General features: G+C 56.4%; 1 protein-coding gene across 2 annotated transcripts; it reads left to right on the top strand.

The window, feature by feature from the left end:
* Nucleotides 1-366: 366 nt before the first annotated feature.
* Nucleotides 367-23961, top strand: Ttc38 (tetratricopeptide repeat domain 38). Of its 2 annotated transcripts, XM_078052516.1 has the most exons (14): nt 367-516; nt 2326-2403; nt 4026-4107; nt 5658-5829; nt 6584-6757; nt 9164-9239; nt 11769-11888; nt 14603-14662; nt 16149-16187; nt 17160-17241; nt 19141-19306; nt 20074-20233; nt 20472-20545; nt 22467-23961. In XM_078052516.1, exons 1-14 carry the CDS (start codon nt 484-486, stop codon nt 22558-22560), a joined length of 1410 nt encoding a protein of 469 aa, XP_077908642.1. In that variant the 5' UTR covers nt 367-483; the 3' UTR covers nt 22561-23961. The 2 variants fall into 2 exon arrangements, with proteins under 2 accessions (XP_077908642.1, XP_077908643.1); XM_078052517.1 differs by lacking the exons at nt 367-516; nt 2326-2403; nt 4026-4107; nt 5658-5829; nt 6584-6757 and adding an exon at nt 7886-8291.
* The last annotated feature ends 2 nt before the right edge of the window (nt 23962-23963 follow it).

The following is a 23963-nucleotide window of genomic DNA, read 5'->3' as shown; positions in this document are numbered from 1 at the left end:
GAAGTGACCGTTGTCCCAGGCTCTCCTTCCTCTCAAGGGACTCTGGCTGCAGTCGCTTCCCCAAGAGGGTCCCCAGCAGACAGGAGGCTCTGGTGGGGGGAGCGGGTTGGGAGGCCAGCCGGCTCAGGACCCCGGTGCGCGCTTCTTTGGGATGGTGCTCTGGCCTTCCCGCCCCAGGCTCCTATCTGATGGCTAAGGCCAGCGCAGACACCGAGGTTAACGCCAAAGCAGGTTCCCCTCGTGCCCAGCAGCAGGGACGAGCCCTGGAGCACAGCCCCAGAGAGGCCCGCTTCAGCGCTCAGGAGTCCGGCTGGCCCCCGAGGGCGGGCCGGGCCGGGCCGGGCCGGGCCGGGGCGGGGCTGACCGACCAATGAACGGGCGGAAGAGCTCGGCCCCGCCCGGCCGCGCTCAGCCCGGAGCAGTCCCGGGAGGCGGCGGCGCGCGCAGCCCGGATCCCAGACCCAGACTCGCGTTCCACCGACTATGGCCGCGTTGGCGCAGCTGCGCGACTGTCAGGTACGCTGGGCCCCCCTCGGCCCACGGGGTGGCCCATCGCCGAGCTGGGCGGGACCGGCCTGCAGACGACCTGGGTCGGGCGAGGGGGCGCTGCCGAGGAGGACTGGCCGTGAACCTGGCGCAGGAGTCGGTCGTGGGCGCCCGGGCGCCTCGGTGTCCGCGCACGGAGAGGCTACACCATCCTCCTGTGGCGTCCCCACCTAGGAAAGCCCCTCGGAGTCGGGGAGACCCCAGGAACCTCCTAAAAAGTTTGCTCAGCCGACGTGACTGGTACAACAGGGACACCAATGGAAGGGGGCTTCTTCAAATCGCCCAGGGGGACGGCCCTCTGCTGGCCAGGGTTATTTCCTCTATTCGGGGAAATCAAGGGGTCTTTGGCCTCTGGCCTGACACCAAGGGTGGCTGTGACAGTGAACAAGTCTGACCATCTTGAGATGTTTTCTCTGGGGGACTTGAGGGTCTGAGTCCTCCCATAGAGTGGAAGGTGGGAGGTGGTGTTTGGTGGTTGACACTGTTAGGTAGATAGTCACAAAGGGGTGTGACGGGAAAGGACCTTGAAGGGCTGCTGAAAGCCATAGGGAGCCTTGCCCGACAGCACCGGGAAGGTTGGGGCTTGGTATGTTAAGACATCCTCCAGAAAGATCATGTCACACCCTACGAGGTGGCCTGGACCCTCCCTGACCACCAGGACTGGCACAACCCCCCTTCACCCTGGCAACCGAAACATTAAGACCCTCACAAGGACAGCTTGCTGAGGGCTAGTCAAATGGATGAAGGGGATAGGAAATTGAGGCTGAAACAGGGGGACTCCACTTCCTAAAAATCTCCAGCAGAGACTTACACCACCCTCTCTTTCTGTGGTCCACGCAGTTCTTTTGCTGTCGTTAAAAATCAAGACTAGAACTGAGCAAGCCTCTTTGGAAACTGCCCTGGGACTCCCCGCCCCCCCATAAAACTGGAGGACAGGAGGGATGCACTGTCCCTCTCCTCTCAGAGAATCCACACTTTCCCTTTAGAGTGTCTCCTTTGCTCTTTTCTAATCCCTCCTAATAAACTCATGCCTGTTACTCTGAACAGCATGTCTGGAATCTTTCTAGTGGATTTTTGTTTGTTAGTACTGGGGTTTGAACCCAGGGGCATTTAACAACTGAGCCACATCCCCATCCCTTTTTATTTTTTTATTTTGAGACAGGTTCCCACTAAGTTGCTTAGGGCCTTCCTAAGTTGCTCAGGCTGGCCTCAAACTTGTGATCCTCCTGCCTCAGCCTCCTGAGTTGTAGGGATTATGGGCGTGCACTACCACACCCAGCTAAGAACTAGAGTTTGAAGAGCAGGGTCTCCACAGCTGCCATCATTTTATAGCAGGTCTGTGCCCTGTGACAGCAGGTGCTATACACTTTGCCAACCAGGTGGAAAGCCCACCCTCCTCCAGGTTGCTCTTATGTGCTGGACTCCTCACCTGTAAGGTTGGACCTCCCCTCCTGTGCTGAGTGTGTGCCTCCTCCAGACACTTCAGGTCACCCCCCTGGATCCTCCTGTTCCCGTTTTACAGAGTCTGAGAGGGAGGGTCCTGCTGAGGACAGACAGCTTTCAGGGATTGGATGGGACTCTGTCCCAGACAGGCTTACCTCTCGCTGTGCTCTGCACCGCATGAAGTCTCAAAGCCCACGAGAGCTGAGAGCTGGGCAAGGCCACATCTTACAGAAGCCTGAGTGCTGGGCATGGGCAGATGTGCAGTGTGGGGGGTGGGGCTCAAGTTCAAGGCACTTCATGGAACCTGGCCCTGGTGTTCCTTCTTCCTGTGTGTAGGCATGGAGGGATGCTGGGCTCCCACTCTCCACGCCAAGCAATGAAGCCTGCAAGCTGTTTGACGCCACCCTGACCCAGGTATGCCTGCAGAGCAGCCCGGGCCCCTCCTGCGTGGCTCTGTGGAGAGCGTTCTGCACCTAATTGAAAGCTTTTTAAGGGGAAATCCGGCCCTTTGGGAAGTGTCTCTGTTGGTCTCTGTGGGAAGTGTCTCTGTTGGCCACAGTGTGGCTGAGAAGCCCTCTGTACTCACTCTCTCCTGAAGTCCCCCGGGGCAAGCAGACAACAGTGGACTCAGCTGAGCCCCCACCTGTGGACTGCTGAGGCTCTGATGTGGGCTCTGACCTGTAGGGAATGGGGACCTGCGCTGGGCTCATCTGTGAATTTGCCTGCGTGTGGCTAGGCCAGGACCTGACACTGCAGATTTCTCCACCGGCGAGGGAGCCTGTCGTTTTGGACCGAGGAGTAAAGTCCAGCCAGTTGGACAGGTTGGGAAACATAGGCCCCAAGGGTTGAGCTGACTAGAGTAGAAGGTGGTCCGGGGAGTTCAAGGCAAAGCCAGGATGCACCTTGGCCCAGGTTTGCTGAGGGAAGCCCACTGGACCGACTCAGTCCACACCACGGGAGGACCAGGGAGCTCTCAGAAGCATCTGAACTGCACAAGTTCACTGCTGAAGTGCCCTTGCCACCTGTCCTTGCCAAGTGACTCTGTGGTGTGCTTTGGAGCTGTCTGCTTTGTGCTTATCAGGGTTCCTCTTGTCCCTGCTGGGCCTCCTTGGCCCCTGGGGAGTACTTGAGCCCTTCCACTGCACATTCCTCATTAGGCAGCAGCTCACCCTCTTGCCTGTGCACATTCCGCCCTGTCTACCGGTGTCTCTGTGCCTTCCTGCGTCAGCAAGGGTGCATGAAGCTCTGTGCCAGCTACTCTGTGCCTTGTGAAAAAGCAAAAGGACAGATTTTAAAATCCAATGCATTATTAATGACTTTTTTAAGATTTAAAAAAAAAAGTATCTGTCTTAATCCATTTTCTGTTGTTGGAGCAGAATGCCTGAGACTGGATAATTCCCAAAGAAAAGAGGTTTATTTAGATGGCAATTCTAGAAGTTCAAGAGCATGGTACCAGCATCTACTCAGCTTCTGGTGAGGGCCTCATGGCAGGAAGTAGAATGGGATAGGGACCAAGGAGTGGCCTGCTTTATAACCTGCTCAGAAAGAACTAATGTGGCCTCAAGAGAAGGACTTCACTTCCTCTTAACGACCTGGTCACCTCAAAATGTCTCCGCCTCCAACACTGCTGTATCCCCGCCCTATTTTAGTTATTTTTAAGAGGAGTGAATGAGAAGCAGGAGTTGCAGGCAGAGAAGCTGATGTGTGGCAGGCCACCTGTCAGGAGGACCAGCCTTGGGTTTGGGAAATGGCATCACCAGGCCAAAGAGCATCTTGAGTCACCTGCGCTTCATCTCGTCCTGGGAAACCACAATTCATGCTTTCTAAGAGTTCAGACGTTATGCTAGAGTTCCAGACATACCCACTGTCCTGGAGAGAAAAGGAATCTGGCGCTGGGGTGTGGCTCCGCAGTAGAGCATGTGCTTAGCCTGCGTGAGACCGCAGCTCTGGAAAAAAATCCAGGTTTAGACTCTGCCTTCATTAATAAGACTCAAGAGTCCCCCGAGGACAACTTTGTTTTACCTTTTTAATTCTAGTATGTAAAATGGACCAACGACAAGAATCTTGGTGGCATTGAGGGCTGTCTGTCAAAGCTCAGAGCAGCAGATCCGACCTTTGGTGAGTGGTGATCTCCCCAGTGAGGAGCCGGTGTGGGCTCGGCTGGTGAGGAGGGCTGCTGGGGGCAGCCACCGGAGGGAGGGCGGGCGGGCGGGCCACGGCTGCAGTCACGTCTGCTTCTGTAGAAGGCTCTTTCCAGATTTTTTTTCTGATTACCATCAATTCTTCACGAAGACACTGATCCACCTTCTGTGATGAGGAAACTGAGTTTCAGTGAGAATAAGACACATTCCCAAAGTTGTCTGAATCCAAAGCTCTGAACTCAGGAGGTGGTGACTACAGACTTTGTCAGAGCCACCAGGGTGGGGACAGGGCCGAATACGGCAGAACAGGCTGGCACACAGGCAAGCCATTTGGGTGGTGGGCAGGGGGTCAGCACAGTGCATCCCAGACCCTAGGTGGGCCTCCCAGTGTGGGTTGAGGCTCTGGGCCTGGGAGGAGAGGCGAGGACTGGCAGCAGGGACCCTTCCTCACCTGCTGTATCCTGGTCCAGCTAAGGGCAGAGGCCTCGTGCTGCCCTGGCAAAGGCAGGTGGGGATGGAACTGGGTTGAGAGCCACAGCCCAGTGGTGCCTGGCATTTTGCCAGAGGGAGTGGTTGAGAGGTGAAGCCAGCGAGCCATTGGGACAATTAAGTTAAGCTGTATAATTCCTGTGACTAGATGATGCTGGATTGGGGCAGGCTGTGTGTTCAGTTGTATATGGACCCCTGCTGTCCAGCAATAGGGTGGTGCCTGCTACTTTTGAGGAGTTCCCTTTGAGTTCTCTGGGAGCCTGGTTGAGGGAGGAGAGAGTTCCTGGGGAGAGCGCATGGAGTGCCCGTGAGAGTTCGGGCAATAAAGTAGTTCCTGTTTGAACCTACACTTGTGCCCAGCCAAACTGCGGCAGAACTGGGGAGGAAAGGGGAAGCTGGCCCCAACTTGCAGGGGCAGCCAGTGGTCAGGGTGGGCTCAGGTTCTTTGAGAAGACCTCAAGCCCAGGTCAGAAACAGGGGCCGCATGGACGGGCCTAGCACTGTGGTAGTTTCTAGGTCCCAGGCCAGTGGACAGCCTGCCTCTCAAGGTGGGAGCTGGGAAGCCAAGGAAGGGTTTGGCAAGCTGCTGCCCCAAGGCACCGTGACCCCCACTGTCAGCAAGTGAGAGCTGTGGGGCAGGGGTGTGCACCTCTGCTCTGGGACCTCGTGGGACCAACCTGAATGGTGTCCACTGAGCATCTCCAGGGGACAGAGTGCTGGTGGTAGTGACAGTACCAGCCCATGAACCCACAGACAGACCCCTCCCCCGCTCCTCAGGTGAAAGGGCAGGTGCTGGGGACATGGGCACTTGCCAGAGTACCCTGTTAAGAAACTATGTGTGGCTGCTTCCAGGGCTGCCCTGCTCGACCGTGCACTGAGGGCCAGGACTGAGTTCTGGTCTTTGGCACACGCCATCGAGCATGCGTCGTCTGGCTCACACTTCTGGGACGTGAGCTGGCCATTTCCCGCATGGGGCCAGGGCTGGTCAGGGCCCAGCTGGGTCGTCTCAATCCAGAGCTGTTTTCCAATCCTCCGCAGTCATGGGCCAGGTTATCTCTAACGGCCTCGTGCTCATCGGCACGGGAAGCTCCGTGAGGCTAGACAGAGAGCTGGACCTGGCCGTGAAGAGGATGGTGGAGACTGCGCTCACCCAGCTGCTGACGCCGCGGGAGCAGCTGCACGTGTCTGCCGTGGAGGCATTTGCCAAGGGGTGAGGGGTCCCCTGGGCCAGGGCCTGGCGCTGCGAGGCCATGCAGGGTGGTGTGCAGGCCGTCCCAGTGCCCTTGGGAAGGGGCAGCCTCAGAGGAATCCCCACCTGGGGGGCCGCTGGCTGCTGTATGCCAGGCAAGGAGGTAGTCGTGTGGGACCCCAACCAGTGTTCAGGGCGACTCGATGCCTGCCTAACTGGCTTATTATTTTAACTAAAAAATGAATGGGAAGGCATTACAGACATATCCAGAAGAGAGAAGAGGACATATTCACCCACTTACTGCTTACCACCCGGACTGTCCATTTGCTCTCAGTCCCTGACAAAGCTACTGAGATGATCAATTTACAAGGGGACCCCGGGACTCCCATAGGCGAGACAAGTCCTCCACCACTGAGTTACACTCCCAGCCCCTACTATGATTTTTAAAAACCAATTCAGTGAGCCAATCACAGTGTCATACTCTGTTATCCCAGTGACCCAGGAGGCTGAGGCAGGAGGATCGCAAGTTCAAAGCCAGCCTCAGCAACTTAGTGAAGCTCTAAGTAACTTAGTAAGACCTTGTTTCAAAATAAAAAATAAAAAGGGCTGGGGATATGACTTAGTTGTAGTAAAGCACCTCTAGGTTCAATCCCAAGTACAACAAACAAACAAGCAAAAAACAATTCAGGGCAGACTCCGACACCAGGTATCTTATGTTTTCCAAGTACATGGGCTTTGTGTTCAGCGGAGCTGAGAAATCTCTCTTGGCTTCTAGGAACTTCCCCAAAGCCTGTGATCTATGGGAACAGATTCTCCGAGACCACCCAACAGACATGTTGGCCCTGAAATTTTCCCATGATGCCTATTTTTACCTGGGCTATCAGGAACAGATGCGAGATTCTGTTGCTCGAGTTTACCCCTTTTGGACACCTGACATCCCACTTAGCAGGTATGGTGGAAATCACATCATTTTTATATCTTAATTGCTTTCTTCATCCCTAAAAATATAACCACCCTTATGGACCTGCCCTAAAACTAATGAGACCGCTGTTGCTATTCTAGTTCTTCAAAGTTAAAAGGTTTCCTCTTCTTCATGTGATCTTGCATCCTGAGAAAATGGTAGTACTATTATGTACTGGTCAGGATGGGATTGTTTGCTGCTATAACAAGTATTCCCTAGGGCTGGAGTTGTAGCTCAGTGATAGAGTGCTTGCCTCCCATGTGTGAGCCACTGGGTTCGATCCTCAGCACCACATAAAAACAAATAAATAAAAATAACGATATTGTGTCCAACTACATCTGAAAAAAAATTAAAACAAAACAAGCATTCCCTAGATCTTATTCTCCAAACTTTATTATAGCAAATTTCTCACGTATACTCCATGTCCATCTAAAGAAGGCCAAGGGTTCTGTGACAGTGTCCATGTCTCCTGCTAGGGTCCCAGCTAGTGACATAGCTGCCCTCTGGACACAGTTGCTACCAGAGAAAAAAAGAACTCTTCTTAAGGGTTCATGTGCCTCTGCCACATCATGTACCAGAACTGAACACATGACCTGATCCCCTTAGGGCAGAGCAGAAAGTACAGTTGTCCCATGCTTGGGAAGAGAGGAAGGCCAGGTGTGTCTGACAACAGCCTGTTGACCACCTCCCATGATAGGCTTCATTGCAATTTAGTCCTGGGATTGTTGTGAGCATCAAACAAGTTAATAGAATAAAGAGCTGTATTGGTCATGGCTGTCTGAAAAACCCCCACAAAAGCCAAAAACAGTAGGAACTTGAGCTTGTCTCAGTCCGTATCTCTCTCTTGATCATTTTTGCTTCAATAACAAGCATCCCTTAGATTTTGTTCTCCAAAAAGAAGGAGAAAGCGAGAAAGAATTGTTTTAAATTGGCTCATGTGATTGTCAGGTCTGGCAAGTTTGAAATCTGTAGGGCAAGGCAGCAGGCTAGAAGTTCCTGCAGGGGCTAGCATTATAGTCGAGTATCTGAAGGCAGTCTGGAGGCGGAGCTCCTTCTTTTGGGGACCTTAGTCTTTACTCCTAATACCTTCAACTGGTTGGATGAGGCCTACCCCCATTATGGAAGGTAATCTGTTTGATTCAAATTTTACTGATTTAAGTGTTAAAAATCACATCTAAAAAGAAAAATATCCACAGCATCAGCTACACTGGTTTTCATCTAACAACTGGGTACTGTGGCCTGATAATACCTGAAGTGCAGTGAGCACTTGGTAATTTTTTTGTTTTGTCTTTAAAGCTACACCCGGAGCCACTGCTTTAGAACTTTGCTTTGGTGAATAACGAAGGTTAGAATCGTCTCTGTCCACGGTGGTAAAGAGCAGTGAAGACAACACCTGGGCCTCAAGCAGAACCAGCATCCCTCTCTCTTGTTCTCACTTAACCCCCAAAACACACAAGGGAGAACGCCTCTCGTGTACGGCCACCCTGGGGCTCTGGTGCCATGGCGTGGATGAGAACTGCGGGTGTGTGTCTGTTCAGCAGCGTCTTGAGTCCAGCCTGGGCAGGGCCAGGGCTGACAGTGCATTAGACAAACAGGTCCCGGCGCTCTGGGCCTGGGAGTGGCCAGGCTGTCCAGTCAGGCAGTGGGCCTGTGCACAGGGCTGCAGGAGCAAAGGAGGAGCCACCGACAGCCCACGGGCCACAGAGACTTCCTGGGAAGGTGCCTGGAGCCGTGGCCCTGGGTGGGTTTCAGCAGGGCCAGGAGGACCAGTGGTCCTCATTGGAGACTGCTGATGTCTGAGGAGGTGGACACTGAGGGAGGAGGGCCACTGCTACGTGGATGGCGCTGGGCTTGGGGAAAGTATGTGGATGATGAAGACCCCTTTGCTCCTCACCAACCAGAAGCCTCAGATGGTTGAGCAGCTCAGGGCTTGGCACAGGCTGGAGCAGGCCAGTCTCTCTGGGCTGCCGTAGCCGAGTTCCACCAGCCGCATGGCTGAAAGCAGCACAGATGCACTCACTTTCGGTCCAGAGGCCAGAGGTCTGAAGCAGGGTTTGGGCCAGACCTGTTTTCTCCGAAGGGTCTAGGCGGTCCCTCCTGCCCGCCACCAGCTTCTGGTGGTGGCCAGACTCTCTGGTGTCCCTTTAATTTCTGCCTCTGTCTTCACGGGCCCTCTGCCGTGCCTCTCTCTGACTTCCCGTGGCCGCCTGTAGGGACCACAGCCTTTGGCTTACGCCCACCTCAGCTTGACTTGATTATATCTGCAAAACCCTGTTTCCAAGTGCAGTCGCATTCACAGGTCCTGAGAGTGACGATGTTACCACGCCTTGAGGGATACAGTTGTACCTACTACAGGTCCATCTTTTTATATTGTGACATTTTCTCTGTTCCCAGCTATGTGAAAGGCATCTATTCGTTTGGATTAATGGAAACCAACTTCTATGATCGGGCAGAAAAACTTGCCAAAGAGGTAAGTGAGCTTTTACCAGCAGGCATGACCCTTCAGAGAGGGGCCATCAGGTAGGGCAGAGCTTTTGAGGGCCACCCCTCATCTGTGACCCACTCTGAGCATCCTCAGAGATTTGGAAGAGGCTCACCTTGGTGCAGTCATCTGCCAAGGCAAGGCTTCCTCCTGTCTGTCACTCATCTGTGCCTTTTGAGGTGTCCAGAGCCACATCCACGTCTACAGATTAGGACAGGGAGGCTGGGGCCCCTCACTCACGTGGGATTGCACAGTATGGTGGCTCTGGGCTCCCATCAGCCCTGTTCGTCTCCAGAGCCATAAGTGCCTGGCTGAGACCGGATCTCACAGGTGACGAGGCAGAAGCAAACTTGTTCTTCTTGCTTGAACTGACCTTGCTAAGCATGGCTAATGGCACCAAGGCTCTGGGAGTCAGTAGTGATAAATAAAGGCTGCCACAGGCTCTTCGTCCTCCTCAAGTGGTGAGGTCTTCTTGCCTACAAGTCCTCCTGTTGGCCAGGCCTATTGCTCAGTGTACATACCTGTGGGAAGGGCCAGTGCGGAGCCTGCTAGGTGATGTCTGCCTTCCCAGGCCCCAACTCCATGCCACCTGGTGCCTGCTGCCTGGCACAGAGCTTGGTGGATGCCCCACCAGCCCAGATCTCAGGCCAGGCAGCAGGCCTACATGTATGGCAACTCAGACTCAGGGGGAGTCCCTCTCTGACACTTCTGTCCCTGCAGAGTGGAAACTGAGGCTCAGGGAGGGACTGTCCTGCACAAAGGGTGACAGCTGCTCCTGATCCAGCAGTGGACTGGCACGTCATGTACGCCAGCTCTTGTCCACACTCTGTACCTGTGATCCTAAACTCCTTGTTGCCCAGACAAGGCAGGCAGAGGCTCGGAGAGGCCAGAGCCAGAGCCTGCCCTGGGCCACACTGCTCAGTGCTGGAGGTGGTCAGATTCTCACAAGGGCCACCAAACTGGAAGGCTTCAAGCTGCCTGGTCTAGACCCCCGCTTCCCAGCATCCTAGCTAGGAGGCTTCCCCCAGGTGTGGCCCTGAAGTACCCTTCCCCACGAGACCACCACCAGGCGTGTCTGAAGACTGCCTGGTTACAGAATTGGAGCCCAGGTTTGAGGCTCAGGGTGGAGGTTCTTTGCCTTAGCTCTGAGTCAGACCTGGGAGGACTGGGTAGCTTCTTGGCCATCCTGGCTCCCTGGTGACCAGGCACCATTGTCCAGGGGCCAGCCACAGGAAGATCTCTTAGGAGCCATCATAGATGGCTCTCTGGTTGGATGACGTTCAGTGGGCACCTGAGGGACAGCAGGAGAGTTGAGAAAGGTCAGGGGCAGGGAGGCTGTGGGAACTAACATGGCAGATTCACCCAGGGGATGGCAAAAGGTGGAGGCTTGGGTGGCCTCACAGGGGCAAGAGGCAGTGAGGTAGGCCCTGCTCCCTCGCGCCCCTGGCTCTCGTTATTCCCAGGCCGCACACTCTGACCCTTGCCCTGCCCCCCATAGACAATCACTGAGCATGAAGGCCAGCTACATGTGTCCACCAGGCTCCTAGGACAGCGAGGATGGTGGCAGCAGCTCCACTGCCCTGCACAGGCCTCCTAGGGCAGCAGCAGGCCCCTAGGCCCGCCCCAGGCTAGTGAGGGGCCAGAGGGGCAGTGGCTGGCTGGCCAGGGGAGCCTGAGAAGGAAGCCTGCACTCTCCCAGGGTCCTTCAGAGGGCTCCATGCAAGGGAAGAGGCTGTGGCCCCCGCCAGGGCCAGCGAGAGCCAGCGGGGGCAGGGCTCTGCCCTGAGCCACAGCCCCTTTCCTCTGCCCTGCGTGAGCACAGCAATGTCCCCAGGTGTCTGGCGCCTGGGCCTCCCTGGACCTGGGACCCACTCTCTTCCTCCCGCAGGCCCATGTGTAGTGGGCAGAGCCTGTGAGAGCCAAGGCTGGAACAGGAAGGAGGGCTTGCCGGGGACCACCTGTTGCTAAAACCCTGCGTGGGTGCCCGGCTGGGACAGAGGTGCTCGACCCTTCCGCACCACTGTGGAAGGTGTGGGAAGGTGGAGGCAGTGGGGCTGCAGGACTCGCGGCTTGGCATGGGCCTCACCAGGGGACTCAGAAGCCACCCGTGTGGTCATCACATGAATGTCAGTGGGAGGGGGCAGCCACAAGCCACTGCAGCTGGTGACAGGAAGGTGGCATCATTGACCCCTCCACCAGGGGGAACCAGGCCCAGAGCCACCAGACGGCTCATCAGTACAAAGGAGGCTGTGAGGTCAGCGGCCGAGCTCTAGATTTCGGAAACCTGGGCAAGTTGCTCAGCCCCCATGAGCTTCAGTGTCCTCCTGTGTGGAACGGGCGGGGATTCCCCCTCAGCACATGCCGGGGTTGGCACCACCAGCTGGGTGTGCCCCAGGCTCAGAGGCCATGGAGCTGGTTGTTGGTTGTGGCTATGGTCAGACCCTGTGCCCCTTAGAAAGGAGCTGCCCCGGCCCAGGCCACCTGACTGACCCATGCTCTTCCACCCACCCTCCCTAGGCATTATCTGTGGAGCCCACGGATGCGTGGTCGGTGCACACCATTGCCCACATCCATGAGATGAGAGCTGAGGTGCAGGCCGGGATGGACTTCATGCAGCACTCGGAAGCCCATTGGAAGGTGTGCTTCTGTGGTCACCTCATCTGCCCCGAGGCTTTCTGCCTGGGAGTCCCAGGTGGCTTAGTTCTCCAGAGTGTGATCAGCTCCAGGTACCTGGGCCAGGCAGCAGGGTTCCCTGGGAGCCACAGCTGCCAACGTTGCAGGTTACTCTAGTATTGCTCTTGGCCTGAGGCATTTGGTTGCAAAAGAACTGGATCAAACGGTCACTAGGGAGATTAAAACCTGGTGTGGGTGGGACCCTGAGTTGGCTGGCATTGGCCAGGGGTTCCTCCTGAAATTGCTGAGTAGCCTCGGGAAGTATTTGATGCAGCTGGGAAGGATGCCAGGAGCCTGTGGGGGCGAGGGCCGTGGTGTCTGCAGGACTGGCATATGGGGGGCAGGTATTGGGGCCTCTAGAGTCGTGGCCCCTGCCAGGCCCTTTCCAGTGGCCCAACCACTCCGGCCTCACTGTGCCCACTCCCGGCTCCTGACTTCACTCAGCCCCACTGTTGACTGGCTGCCTCCTTGGGATCTTTTCCTCCCTCCCTGCAAGCCAAGGTGGCCCTTCCTCCTCTCCATGTGCCTCTTGCCCCAGGCGTGCTCTGGCACCTGGCCTGGCCACCTGACCAGGTGTCCTTGCTGTCCTGTCCTTCTGTGTACCATGGTGGGCTCCCCAGGGCACCGTCTACTGGGGCAGCAAGTGTTCCCCCGAGCCTGGTACCAGGTGGCCGGTGCTCAGTGATGTGAGAAAAAGGACCCAATGTCCCTCCAAGCAGCCTCCTGGCCCATGACATTCCCAGTGGGGTGTGGCTTACAAGAAGGTCCCGGCATCTCCGGAGTGTTCCTGGGCACAGCATGCTAAGAGGTAGCAATATTTGAGATCCCTGATCTGTGAGGCCCATGTGCAGATCTTTCTATGGATCCCCAAACTCTGGGCACGGTAAGGCCCTAGGGGCAGTGGAACCAGCCCTGGGGATCTAGGACCCTGCCAGCTCTGGCTCCCCAGGCAGGTACTGTGAGTTCTGGGGTGAGGAACACCAGATTATCCCAGTCCTCCCAGCTGAGGGGCAGGAGGCTGGCCTAGGCAGCACCGGGGGCAGCAGGCCGGGCCTCCTTCCCGTCCTGCTCACAGTCCTCCCCCAGCACTCTGGTTTTACCATGCCTGACAGAGGCCATAGAGGCCCAGCTCTACCCTGGGTCATGACCTTGGTCCCTCTGAGCCCAGTTTCCTCCTCTGTACTATGTGAAGCCTTGGCCCCAGATGAGTCCCCTATCAGTTTGGGTTCCGACACAGCCAATGGTCATCTCAGAATGGGTGATTATCCTTTGGTGTCCTATCTGTCCTGGGGGCTCTAGGCAGCCTCTGGCCTGACTGGATAGCTCTGGGTGTGCGTGGCAGGGCCTGGGGCTCCCTTTCCTTCTTCGGCACCTGCTTTCTGCATCTGCAGACCCAGATCTCAGTGAGACTCCAGTCTCTGCCCCAGGCCTTTGTCCTTCCCTGGGGAGTCCTTGAGGGTCCAGTGCAGACTTCTCTGCCCTCACAGGGCCTGGTGACCTGGAATGAGTAGCTGAGATGAGTGCAGGTGCTACCCCGTGACCGATACTCTTGGGGATGTGGAGCCCAGAGGAGGTGTCAGACCCAGCTGGGTTGGGGGGCAGTGGTCAAGGAAGGCTTCCTAGACGGGCAGCTTCTGAGCTGGGTACTGAGGGGTGACAGGTGCTTGGCAGATGGAGGAGGTGCAAGTGGAGGGTATTCTAGCCCAGCAGCTGCTGGAGCAAAGGCCAAGGCCTATGAGAGCCCGAGAGGGGAGCTGGGCAGTTGGAGGCCACTTAGGTGGACATAGGCTGTGTAGGAGGGCCTCTTCCTGGAGGGGTGAGGTGGGGTCTGGGGAGAGGAGGAGCCACTGCAGGGGTCTCAGAGAAGGAAGGGCAAGCATCACTGTGCGGTGCCTCTGGACAGACAGGGCTGGGAAGGACTGGGGGCAGTGGATGGAGACCTCAGACCATTCACTGGGCTTTAATCAAATACCCATGTTCCCTCGGGGTGAGGAAGACCTTGGGGTCCAGCTCTGTGGAGGGCAGGGAGGAGAGGTTGGGTCCCTCCTCGCAGCCATCTTGTTTTAGGTTTCCAGGGATTGCACACTGACCCTGGCAGGGGTCATGAGCCCAGTCCCTCGAGCCTGGGATGCCCCCGGGGGCCCAGCTCTGAGCAGAGCCTGCCTCCATTGAGAGCCGCGCTCTAGCCAACAGCAGCACCTCTGGAGTGTCAGCCCGCCCTGCGTGGGCTTCCCCAGCCCTGCTGGGGCACACCCACACTTACCCCTCTCGATTGAGCTGGGGATCCTCGCGGTTTGATCCAATGCCATGAGCCCTTGGGGGAGCACGGTGGGATCTCACACCCCTTCCCCGCTCCTCACCTGAGGGGCTGGGCCTGGAGCTGCTGAGGGGCTGCCTGCAGGGACCGGGGGACTGCTGCTCCTGGCTGGGGGCTGACAGTGCCTCCACCTGCCCCAGCCCCAGCTTCCCCTCTGTAGCAGCAGGAGTGAAGGTTGCTGCCCCTCAGCCCTGAAGGCCACAAGGTCGTGTGCAGATGCCAGCACAGGGCGGCCTGGGAGCCGGTGCCTGGCAGGGCTGCCGCGCTGCCCTCGGAGGTGACGGTTCTGTGCAGCACAGGATGGTACTGGTGTCTCCTGGGGCTGCCAGCTGCTTCTTTGACTCTCTTCTTCTCTCCACAGGACTCGGATATGCTTGCTTGTCATAATTATTGGCACTGGGCTTTATACTTGATTGAAAAGGTAAGATGGCCACCCTGTGGGCGGCCTCCCTCTGAAGACTTGGAGGAAGAAGTGCCGTCTAGGGTTTGTTGTCCGCCTCTGCCACTGAGCCCCGTGCTGTGTTGGCACCTGAGCTGGCCTTGGAGCCAGACAGCTGCGGGTTTTCAAGCTGGAGCTGCTAAAAAGCATTTTTCACTTTTTTTTTTTTTTTTTTGGTACCAGGGATTGAACTCAAGGGCACTTGACCACTGAGCCACATCCCCAGCCCTATTTTGTATTTTATTGAGAGACTAGGTCTTACTGGGTTGCTTAGCACCTCACTATTGATGAGGCTGGCTTTGAACTCACCATCCTCCTACCTCAGTCTCCCGAGCCACTGGGATTCAGGTGTGCGCCACCGTGCCCTGCCGTCTTTCACTCTTGATGAGTGGGAGTCATGTGGATTGTGGGTAGTTTGCTGGTCACAGATGGGAACTCCCAGAAGGAGTGGGGGCTTGGGTGTCCCTGGCCCTAGAGGTTCCTTGAGCTTATGGGCTGCTTCTTTTATGCTGTCATCATAGAGACAGGAGGCTCCCTGGAGGTCCAGGGAGAGAGGTGTGAGCAAGGTAAGGTGAGGTGACTTGGAATGCCATCACCAAGGCCAGAAGCAAGCAGAGAACCACTTGAATATACAGGAGGGAAAACAGCAAGAAAAGACTAGAAGAAGCTCCGAATAGGAGTCGTGCGCCCCCAGCTGAGCATCTCTTGTGCAGAGTGCTTGACACAGAAGTGTTGCCGATTTAGGATTTTCTCAGGTTCAGGAATATTTGCGCATACATAATGAGATATCCTGGGGCTGGTACCCACGTCTGAACGTGAAAGTCACTGATGACTCACATGTACGTACACGTGGTCTGGGGGTGACTCGGTGCCGTGCTTGGCATGTGCCTTTGTGTTTGGTTTCCGTCCTGGGATGGAACCCAGGACTTCCTACACACTGGGCAAGTGCTCCACCACTGAGCTGCACCCCTAGTCCTTTTTATTTCTATTTTAAAAATTTGAGATGAGGTCTTACCCAGATGGGCCTCACACTTGCCATCCTCCTGCCTCAGCCCCGGAGTGGCTGGGATCATGGGTGTGTGCCACGCGCAGCTTGGGCCTGTGTTCTCACTGCACCCGTCACATGAGGTCTGGTGTGGATTTTCCACTTGGGTGTCATGTCAGTGCTCAAAGGTTCTGGATTTCAGGTTTGGGGTTTTCGGTGTAGGGCTGCTCAGCCTGAGTGAACTTTCCTGGTAGGAAAAAGGATGCTTCCACAGAAACTGCTCCCTCCACAGCAGTTTCAGGTCCTGTCATTATCTCAATTCTTGGAGCCAAGAACCAGGTGGGGGCAGCAGGTCTGAGCCCTCCCATCCCCCTTCATAAGGTGGAGGTCCCGTGGGGGCCTTTGGCTGGCTGTGATCAGTGCCTTTCTCGGCTTTACAGTTTGCCCCTCCAGCTGCTAATCATGGTGACTTTACGTCCTCAGGGTGAATACGAGGCTGCACTGACCATTTACGACCAGCATGTAAGTGCTCCGGGTTCTGTCCACATAGCACTTGCCTTCTCATCTCTGATAGACCTCTGTGTCACCAGCACTGTCCCAGCCAAAGAGCAGTAGGAGCAGGGACCCATCCTTGTGTGTGATCTTAGAGGGTTGAGTGTGGCCAAGAGCCGTGTTGTAGCTCAGTGTGCAATGGGCGTCCCATTGACGCTGTCCAAGTGTACAGATGCTCATGTCCAAGGTGATCATCTCTGTAATCGCTAATTCCTAGGTTGCTCTTCTTTGGTAAGATAATTGATCTGCCCCTGGAAATTTTTTAATGCAAAATGTAAAATTAAGTGCATGGTTCAGTGGCTTGAGCACGTGGGCCACACTGAGCATCTGTCGCCACCTCCATCTCCAGAACTTACCGTCTTCCTATGCTAAAGCTCTATGCCCACCGTCCTCCCCAGCCCCTGGTGTTCTTTTGAAAAATGATCCAGTGAGGGCTCAGTACTAAGACCTGTGGCCACAGAAGTTCCCATGATTTGGGGGTCTGAACACTAGAGAAAAACCCTCTGAACGGATCCTTGAAGTGATCGTTCCTCGTTGTCAGGACTTCTGAGAGTCATGAAGGTGGTGTGCACTGTGTGCCGGGAGGTACAGACCAGGTCACCTGCTGGCAAAGCTGAATCTAGAAATGCAAACCGCAAGCCGAGTCTCCTGATGCTCAGAGCTGGGGGGTGACAGGTGCCAGGGCCTGGCATATGCCCCTGGGTCCTCAGTGTGGCGGGCTCCTTCAGGTCTGCCCTGTGCCCACTTTTGTACATGCATCCGTGTGGGCCTTGACGGTCTGGATGATTGGGGTGGTGGGTCCTGTTAGCTGAGGCCTTGCTTTGTGTGGGCTGCACTCACAGCCCAGGTCCATTGACTCTGGTCATCCCAGTGCCCCCACTTGCCCTCCCCCACCCTCAGCTGGCTATCTGAGTCCAGCCTTAAGTGGCCCTTGTCTTCTAGATCCTCCCCAGCCTGCGGTCCAGCGGTGCAATGCTGGACGTGGTGGACAGCTGTTCAATGCTCTATCGCCTGCAGATGGAAGGTAGCGTATCCTGCCCTCCCTGGGCCCCTTGCCCCTCTCTCCCAACACAATGAGGATGATCTTGAGGCTGAGCAAGAGCTCCTTAGCCACAGGCCTTGAGGCAAGTGGCCACCTGCCACCTGCCCCCCAGGGGCCAGCTGCATGGCTGTCTTCCCGCCTGCCTGAGGTCACTGGCCACAGCCACCACTTCTGCTCTTCTTCCAGGCCCCACCTCGCCCGAGCATGGGAGCCTCAGGCTTGCACCCAGGGTGGCAGCTGCTGTTCCCACGGCCTGTCCCTCAGGCCTGTGGGCCTGATGACACCTGGCTACCTACCTCAGTCCTCTCCTGTAGCATGGAAGGCAAGCATTTCTCAACCCTGGGATCACAAAGTGGTCTCTCAGCCCTGTTATCCCACGCTCTGCAGGTGACCTGGAGAGGGCTGGCCACGGCTCAGGGCTGTAGATGGCTTCCCGCCAACTGCCACAGAGCAGGTGGCCCCCCACTCCTCCAGACTCAGCAGGACCAAATCTGCACTGCCTGCACTAGGCCCTGGGGCACTGGCCACGTGGGGATGGAGGCCCCAGGCAAGCACCCCAGGGACCCGAGGGAGGGCAGTGTGAACTGTTTCTGGAAGGTTCCAGGAAGGATTCCTAGCAGAGGTAAAATGTGAACCATGGAAGTTGATGGTGGCAAGAGACGGGGAAGGGTGTTACACACAGAGGGAGCAGCCAGTGGCCTGTGAGGGACAATGTGGGAGGGCAGGCTTGAGAGGTCATGGTCCCATGGGGCAAGAGGAGGGTCAGAGCAAGCAGTTTGGCTTTTATCTGGAGTGGGAGGGAGCCTGCCAGAGCAGTGCTGGGCAGGGCTTGGCTCTGCCTTCCAGAAAGACCGCGCAGCTCGGCTGGAGACCCGAGAACAGCAAGGGGGCCAGGGTCCCCGAGGAGGCCAGAGCATCTTCACAGATGCCAGGGGAGCCCCAAGGGGGCCAGGGGAGCCCCAAGGAGGCCAGGGGATCCCTGAGGAGGCCGGGGTCCCCCAGGAGGCTGCTGCCACACTTTCCAGGCTTAGCTCTGTGGTCATGCCTGTAGTCAAGGAAGTAAAAAAGCTGAAACTGGCCAAACTTGGCCTAGAACTGGGCAGCAAGGGGAGGGCCCCCTGGACCCTGAGACCCTGGCATCCTGCAGGTTCCCTTTGGAGGAAGAGACCTTGAAAGGCACTTGGAACTCTCTGAGGAGCTTCCATCTGGGCTGCCTCCATGCGGAGAGAGGTTAGGGGAGGGCTGGGAGAGGCCAGACTCCAGCCTGAGAGGAGGTGGCCCTGCGAGGGGGCAGGCAGGGGACGAGAAAGGCCCTTGCTGTCCTTAAAGCACCAAGTGGAGACTCCAGAACCATTGTCCAGTCTGATAGGGTGAAAAAGAGATCAGGAGCCATGTTGGCGGAGAGGCCAGCGCCCGGGAGAAGGAGAACCCAGGGCTCGAGGACCAGGGGGCGGCAGAGGGGAGGTGGCGCTGCAGGTGGGGGCAGAGGCAGGGCCGTCTGGAGTTGAGGAGGACAGACGTACAGGTGGAAGGGTGTTGTTGATCCACAGATTTTTAATTGAGCGCCCACTATGTATCAGACACTGTACTTGTGTTAACAACTGAAGCATTTCAAGTGTTTTGGGGGTTTGTCAGAGGGGTCAAAGGCTGTGTTTAATAACATTTGACAATTCTTAAAATTGGCTTCACCTACACATTTAATGTCCTTACAGTTAGACAAAGTCAACCCAAAGCAGGGTCCACAGGCCTCCTCAGGTCCGCTTACCCAGCTGCTTCCCTGGAGCAGGACCGTGTGGGCTTCCTGAGGGGTGCCTGGACATGGGAGGCCAGAGTGCAGGGCACGTCCTGTTCCCAGTCTCATGCCAAGTCCTGTGTCTCTAGGGGTATCTGTGGGCCAGAGGTGGCAGGACATTCTGCCTGTGACCCAGAGGCACAGCCGGGACCACATCCTGCTGTTCAATGATGCACACTTCCTGATGGCCTCCCTGGGCGCCCGGGACCCCCAGACCACACAGGAGCTGCTGACCACCCTGCAGGATGCCAGCGAGTATGCAGAGGGGCCATGGAGCAGCATCCAGGGTGGGGCTGGCCCCTGCTGCTGCGAGGGTGGGGGAGCAGGGGCCGTGTGAAGGCCTACTCAAGGTTGCTGCTGCCCGCTAGGGAGGCTGGGGTGCAGGCCATGCAGGGAGTCGGCTCTGGGGACGCCTGCGGAGGGCCATTCTCAGGAGTGTGCCCTGCCGGCACATGATGTCTAGAGGTGCACCTGGTACCCCTGCTCACTGCTCTTTTCATCCTCAGGGTGGGTGTTCAAGCCTCAGTGTCATGAACATCTCTTGTCGGGGACATGGGGGCCCTGTGACCAGAGACACCTGAGATCCTGGGCCAGGTGCATCTCTGCTCTGAGCCTTAGCTTCCTCATCTGCAAATTAGGGCTAGTGACGGCCCAGGGCTGACACGTTGCCTGGGAGGCACAGGTGCCACGGACATACCCTCCTGTGGTCGCCCCGACTTTCAGTGCCTTTGGGCAGTCTGAACCTCTCTGTAAGGTCGCCACTGTTATACCCACTTTATGGGTAAGGAAACTGAGACCAGAAGTCAGGGCACCCGTCCAGGGCCAGGTAGCTGACAACAGGCCGTGTCCAGCCCAGGCCAGAGTTCAGAGCGCTCTCCTTTCCCGTGGTTGGGCTGCTTCTGGGGCCTCACCCTGTCAGAGCACCTGCCCTGTGGCCGCGAAAGGGTCCTCCCTGAGAACACTCGTGGAGGCAGGATGTCACGCTGTGCAGGACAGCTGCTGAGAGTCTGTGTTGATGGCAGATCTCCAGGAGAAAACTGCCAGCACCTGCTGGCCCGAGATGTGGGACTGCCTCTGTGCCAGGCCCTGGTGGCAGCTGAGGAAGGGAACCCTGACCGCGTCTTGGAACTGCTCCTACCCATCCGCTACCGCATCGTACAGATAGGGGGCAGCAATGCCCAGGTGAGCTGGCTGCCCCCAGTGAAACTACTGGCCAGAGCGGGAGGGCCTGGGCCAGGGAGCCCGGGCACCTGCAGCCCACCATCTCTCCTGTGGTATCAGTGCCCTTGAGGTGGGAGTGTCCTTGTCCCTCACACTGCCTGTAAGTGTGGCATCGAGGGCTGCAGGCTGTGCTGCACAGTGGGGCTGGGGCCCATCTCTCATCCATGTTACAGGCCCCTGACTTGCTGATTTTTTGCAGAGAGATGTCTTCAACCAGTTACTGATTCACGCAGCCTTGAACTGCACCTCCAGAGCGCATAAGAACGTGGCGCGGTGAGCTCCCCACCCTTCCCTGGTGCTCACCTCATGTGGGTCTCCCTGTGCCTGGAGGGTCCTATTTCTGAGGATGGGAAGGCACCAGGCTACCTGGAATCACCTTCTGGGTCAGCCTGCTCAGTGTGCCCAGAGAACCGGCCGACACCGCCTCCCCATGTACGTCCTCCTTCCTCCTGTGTGGGTCGAGGAGGGCCGAGGGCTGAACTGGTGCAGGTGCCCAGGCAGTGCAGAGCAGCCTGGGTCTCCTGGGGCAGGGTGAGGGAGCCAGGGGAGCCACTGCATGACCTGGCCCCCCGGGGGATGGTGTTCCCTCCAGGTGCCCACCAGGCACAGGCCATCCCATCGAAGGCAGGAGACCAAAGCGTAGGTCAGAGTGTGGCCCAGTGTGTGCTAGGAGCTTGGTCCCCAGTGTGGGGATGCTGACAAGCTGGTGGAGCTTTGGGGAGATAGCTAGGTCACTGGGACCTAGTGGCAGCTGGCTAGGTCACTCAGAAGAGAGAATGTACTTCTGGAAGGACTCCATTAGTTCTTTCGTAGCCTGCTGTTGTAACGCAAGGCCACCCCATGCACTTGGCCCCTTTGGCATGCAGCTGTTTTTCTTTCTGCTTCTCTGTGTTGTGACCCATCCAAGGGCATCATCACCAGAGACCAAACAGATGGAGCTTCCCAGTCTTGGACTTTCAGTCTCCAAATCTCTTAAGCTAAATAAAACCTCTCAACTAAGTACCAGCTTCTGGTATTTTGTTACAGCAACAGATAACAGACTAATACACCCTTAGTCCCTCGCCATCGTGTCTCCACCCGAAGGACCAAGCCTCAGTCCCTTCACATCACTCATCCACCACAGAACCCTTGTTGTCAGTTGTTGAGGTCTGCCTTATTCTCTGGGGCTCCCATAAAACACAACACAACACAACACTGCAGCTTACACAATATACTTTTATTGCCTTTCAGTCCTGGAGGCTGGAATGTCTGAGATCGAGGTCCATCAGGGTCTGGGCTCTGGTGAGGCTGCTCTTCCTGGCTTGCAGCTGGCCGCCTTCTTGCTGCATCTTACTTCCTCTGAATGCCAGAGTGAATTTCTCATCCTTCTTACAGGTGCCCCAACCCCATCACGAGGGCCACTTTTATGCCCTGATCACCTCGAAGGCCCCAGCTCCTAATGCCATCATGCTGGGGCGAGGGCTTCAACATGTGGACCTGGGCTGCGGGAAGGACGCTGATTTCCGTCCACAGCGGGATCTTTTTTTTTTGAATCCTGGGGATGGAACCCCAGGGCTGCATGCATGCTAGGCAAGCACTCTGCCACGGAGCTGCATCCTCACCCCTTTTCATTTTTTGAGATAGGTCCTCACTAAGTTGCTGAGGCTGCCCTTTAACTTGCCAGTCCTCCTGCCTCGGCCTCACTAGTAGCTGGGAGTACAGACGTGGACACCATGCCCAGCTCATAGCAGGGTCTCTACCTCAAACCACACCTATACTTGCTTTCTTCACACTTGCTCCCAGCCCCCATCTCTGTTCTGTAGCTCGATGTCTTGGACAGTGCCGTGTGCTTCCTGCCCATGCCACATCTGCTGTCCCTCTGTCCCCAGCATTGGGCTGATGGATGATGATGAGCTGTGAACTCTTGAGCCTTGGCTTTTCCCAGAGGCTAACAAGGTCACAGTGATGTCCCCACCCAGAACCCTTGCCTTTGGTGTCTTGGGTTTCTAGTTTTTATCTCCGAGGCGGAATCGGGTGTCCCAGTCTGCTCCTGCCAGCAGCGCACAGTGCTTCCTCCCCCCACCCTTTCCCCAGCTGAGGCCAGGCCTCTGGGCTGTCCAGGGCTGCTTGGTCCCTGCCTTGGGCCCGAGGGACAACAGGCCTCCACCTTCTTTTGGAAGGTGTCCCACAACAGAACCTCGTGTCTGTCTCGCAGGAGCCTGCTGATGGAGCGCGATGCCCTGAAGCCCAACTCACCTCTGACCGAGAGGCTCCTCCGCAAGGCCGCCAACGTCCACCTCCTGGAGTGAGCCAGGCCTGGCCCATGGCCGGCAGAAGCTCAGTGGTGGCCTCCTAGCTTTAGTTGGGCTCCCCTGGGGTTAGGATTAGGAAACAGCTGGTCATTAGAGGGCAAGATTCGGGCTTAGCAAAAGTCCCCTGAGCCAGCGGTTCTTTAGAAAGAGAACACAAATCAAAGTGTGATTCGGCATTTTCTTGGGAAGGGTGAGGGTGAAATTTTCATGGTGCTGCTGTCTCTAGTCGCCTTGTAGATCAGACTTGCCCGTGGGCACACTGAACACAGTTCCCCGGTGTTCATGGGTTGGAACGCGGGGTTGGAAGGTGGAGCTGGCCAGCTGAGGCAGCCCTGGAGGAGGCCTGCCCACACCTGGCTGCCCTTGAAGGAAATTCTTTCACGTCCTTGTATTCTAGACAAGTCCTCCTGTCCCATTTTTCAGGGGAGGGTGTGATGGGTGGGGGCGTGTGCCCTCCAGGGTCATAGCCAGTGAAGCCACCTGACCTCCCTGGGAGGGTCTTCACCTCGCTGTCTTTGGCCTCCGCCCCCAGCTGCTGCCCCAACTGCCCTCCTCCTAGATCCTCCAATATCAGGGAAAAAAAGAGAGACATACTGGGAGGATGGCCTTAGGCCTGAGCCTAAGCAACTCCAGTTTGAAACCTGCCGACTCGGCAGGCACAGCTAACAGCCCTCCAGTGTGGCCCTCAGACATAAACAAGTCACTTCCCCTCACCCTGATAAACAGAGAGAAGCCTCTGGCAGGCTATTCTCATTTATTAGGTGAGAAGATCAGGGTGAAGACCACCAGGCCAGATGTTTCTGACCCCAGGATAAATGGTGTCAAGGAGATATCCGGTGGTAGCTGATGAGGATTGAAAGGGGGGTCAAAAGCCCCCAAATTTATTATAAATAATAGAGCTAATGAATAGGGATTCAGCCAGCCAAAACAAGGATGTACTGGAGGGCCTAATGAGGACCTGGACTGACGTCCCGTCATTTGTCATCATTTTCATGATCCTCTGCATATCCTCACCGCTCTCAAACTCTACGGCCTCATCTGGACCTTGGTGAGAGCCAAACTTCTCCCTATGACCTTCTCAACTGGTCGTCCACTCCACACCAGGAGAAGCCTGCCTTGGTTCCAGACCTGATCACCGAGGTTTGAGTGAGTGTGCATCTGCTGGACGTAAAGCCTAAGACTTGAGACTTCTGAACTTATCACGCAGAGGGAATGTCTGTCATTAGCCTGTCATGATTAAGTGTGTTTTGCAGTGCTTAGAATTAATCTCAAATTGTTTGCTGTGAATTGATTATGTCTATTGCAATGCCTAGCAGTAAGGATTGCCGTTTTCTTGAATAAGAATCTATAGAGTGAAATTGTATTGAGTGATTTGAGTGAATAAAGCATTGAAAAGGGCG

This window comes from Ictidomys tridecemlineatus, chromosome 6 (assembly GCF_052094955.1).
Source record: "Ictidomys tridecemlineatus isolate mIctTri1 chromosome 6, mIctTri1.hap1, whole genome shotgun sequence".
Lineage (NCBI taxonomy): Eukaryota > Metazoa > Chordata > Mammalia > Rodentia > Sciuridae > Ictidomys > Ictidomys tridecemlineatus.
Note: the sequence above shows the minus strand (reverse complement) of the source record. Positions and strands in the feature narration are given on the sequence as shown.

Bases quoted from the DNA above. Each gene is read 5' to 3' on its own strand.
- Ttc38 (XM_078052516.1), top strand. From the start codon at position 484: ATGGCCGCGTTGGCGCAGCTGCGCGACTGTCAG. The intron at 2,404-4,025 runs GTATGCCTGCAG...TTTTAATTCTAG, and splicing joins TTGACGCCACCCTGACCCAG to TATGTAAAATGGACCAACGA. The intron at 11,889-14,602 runs GTGTGCTTCTGT...TTCTCTCCACAG, and splicing joins ACTCGGAAGCCCATTGGAAG to GACTCGGATATGCTTGCTTG.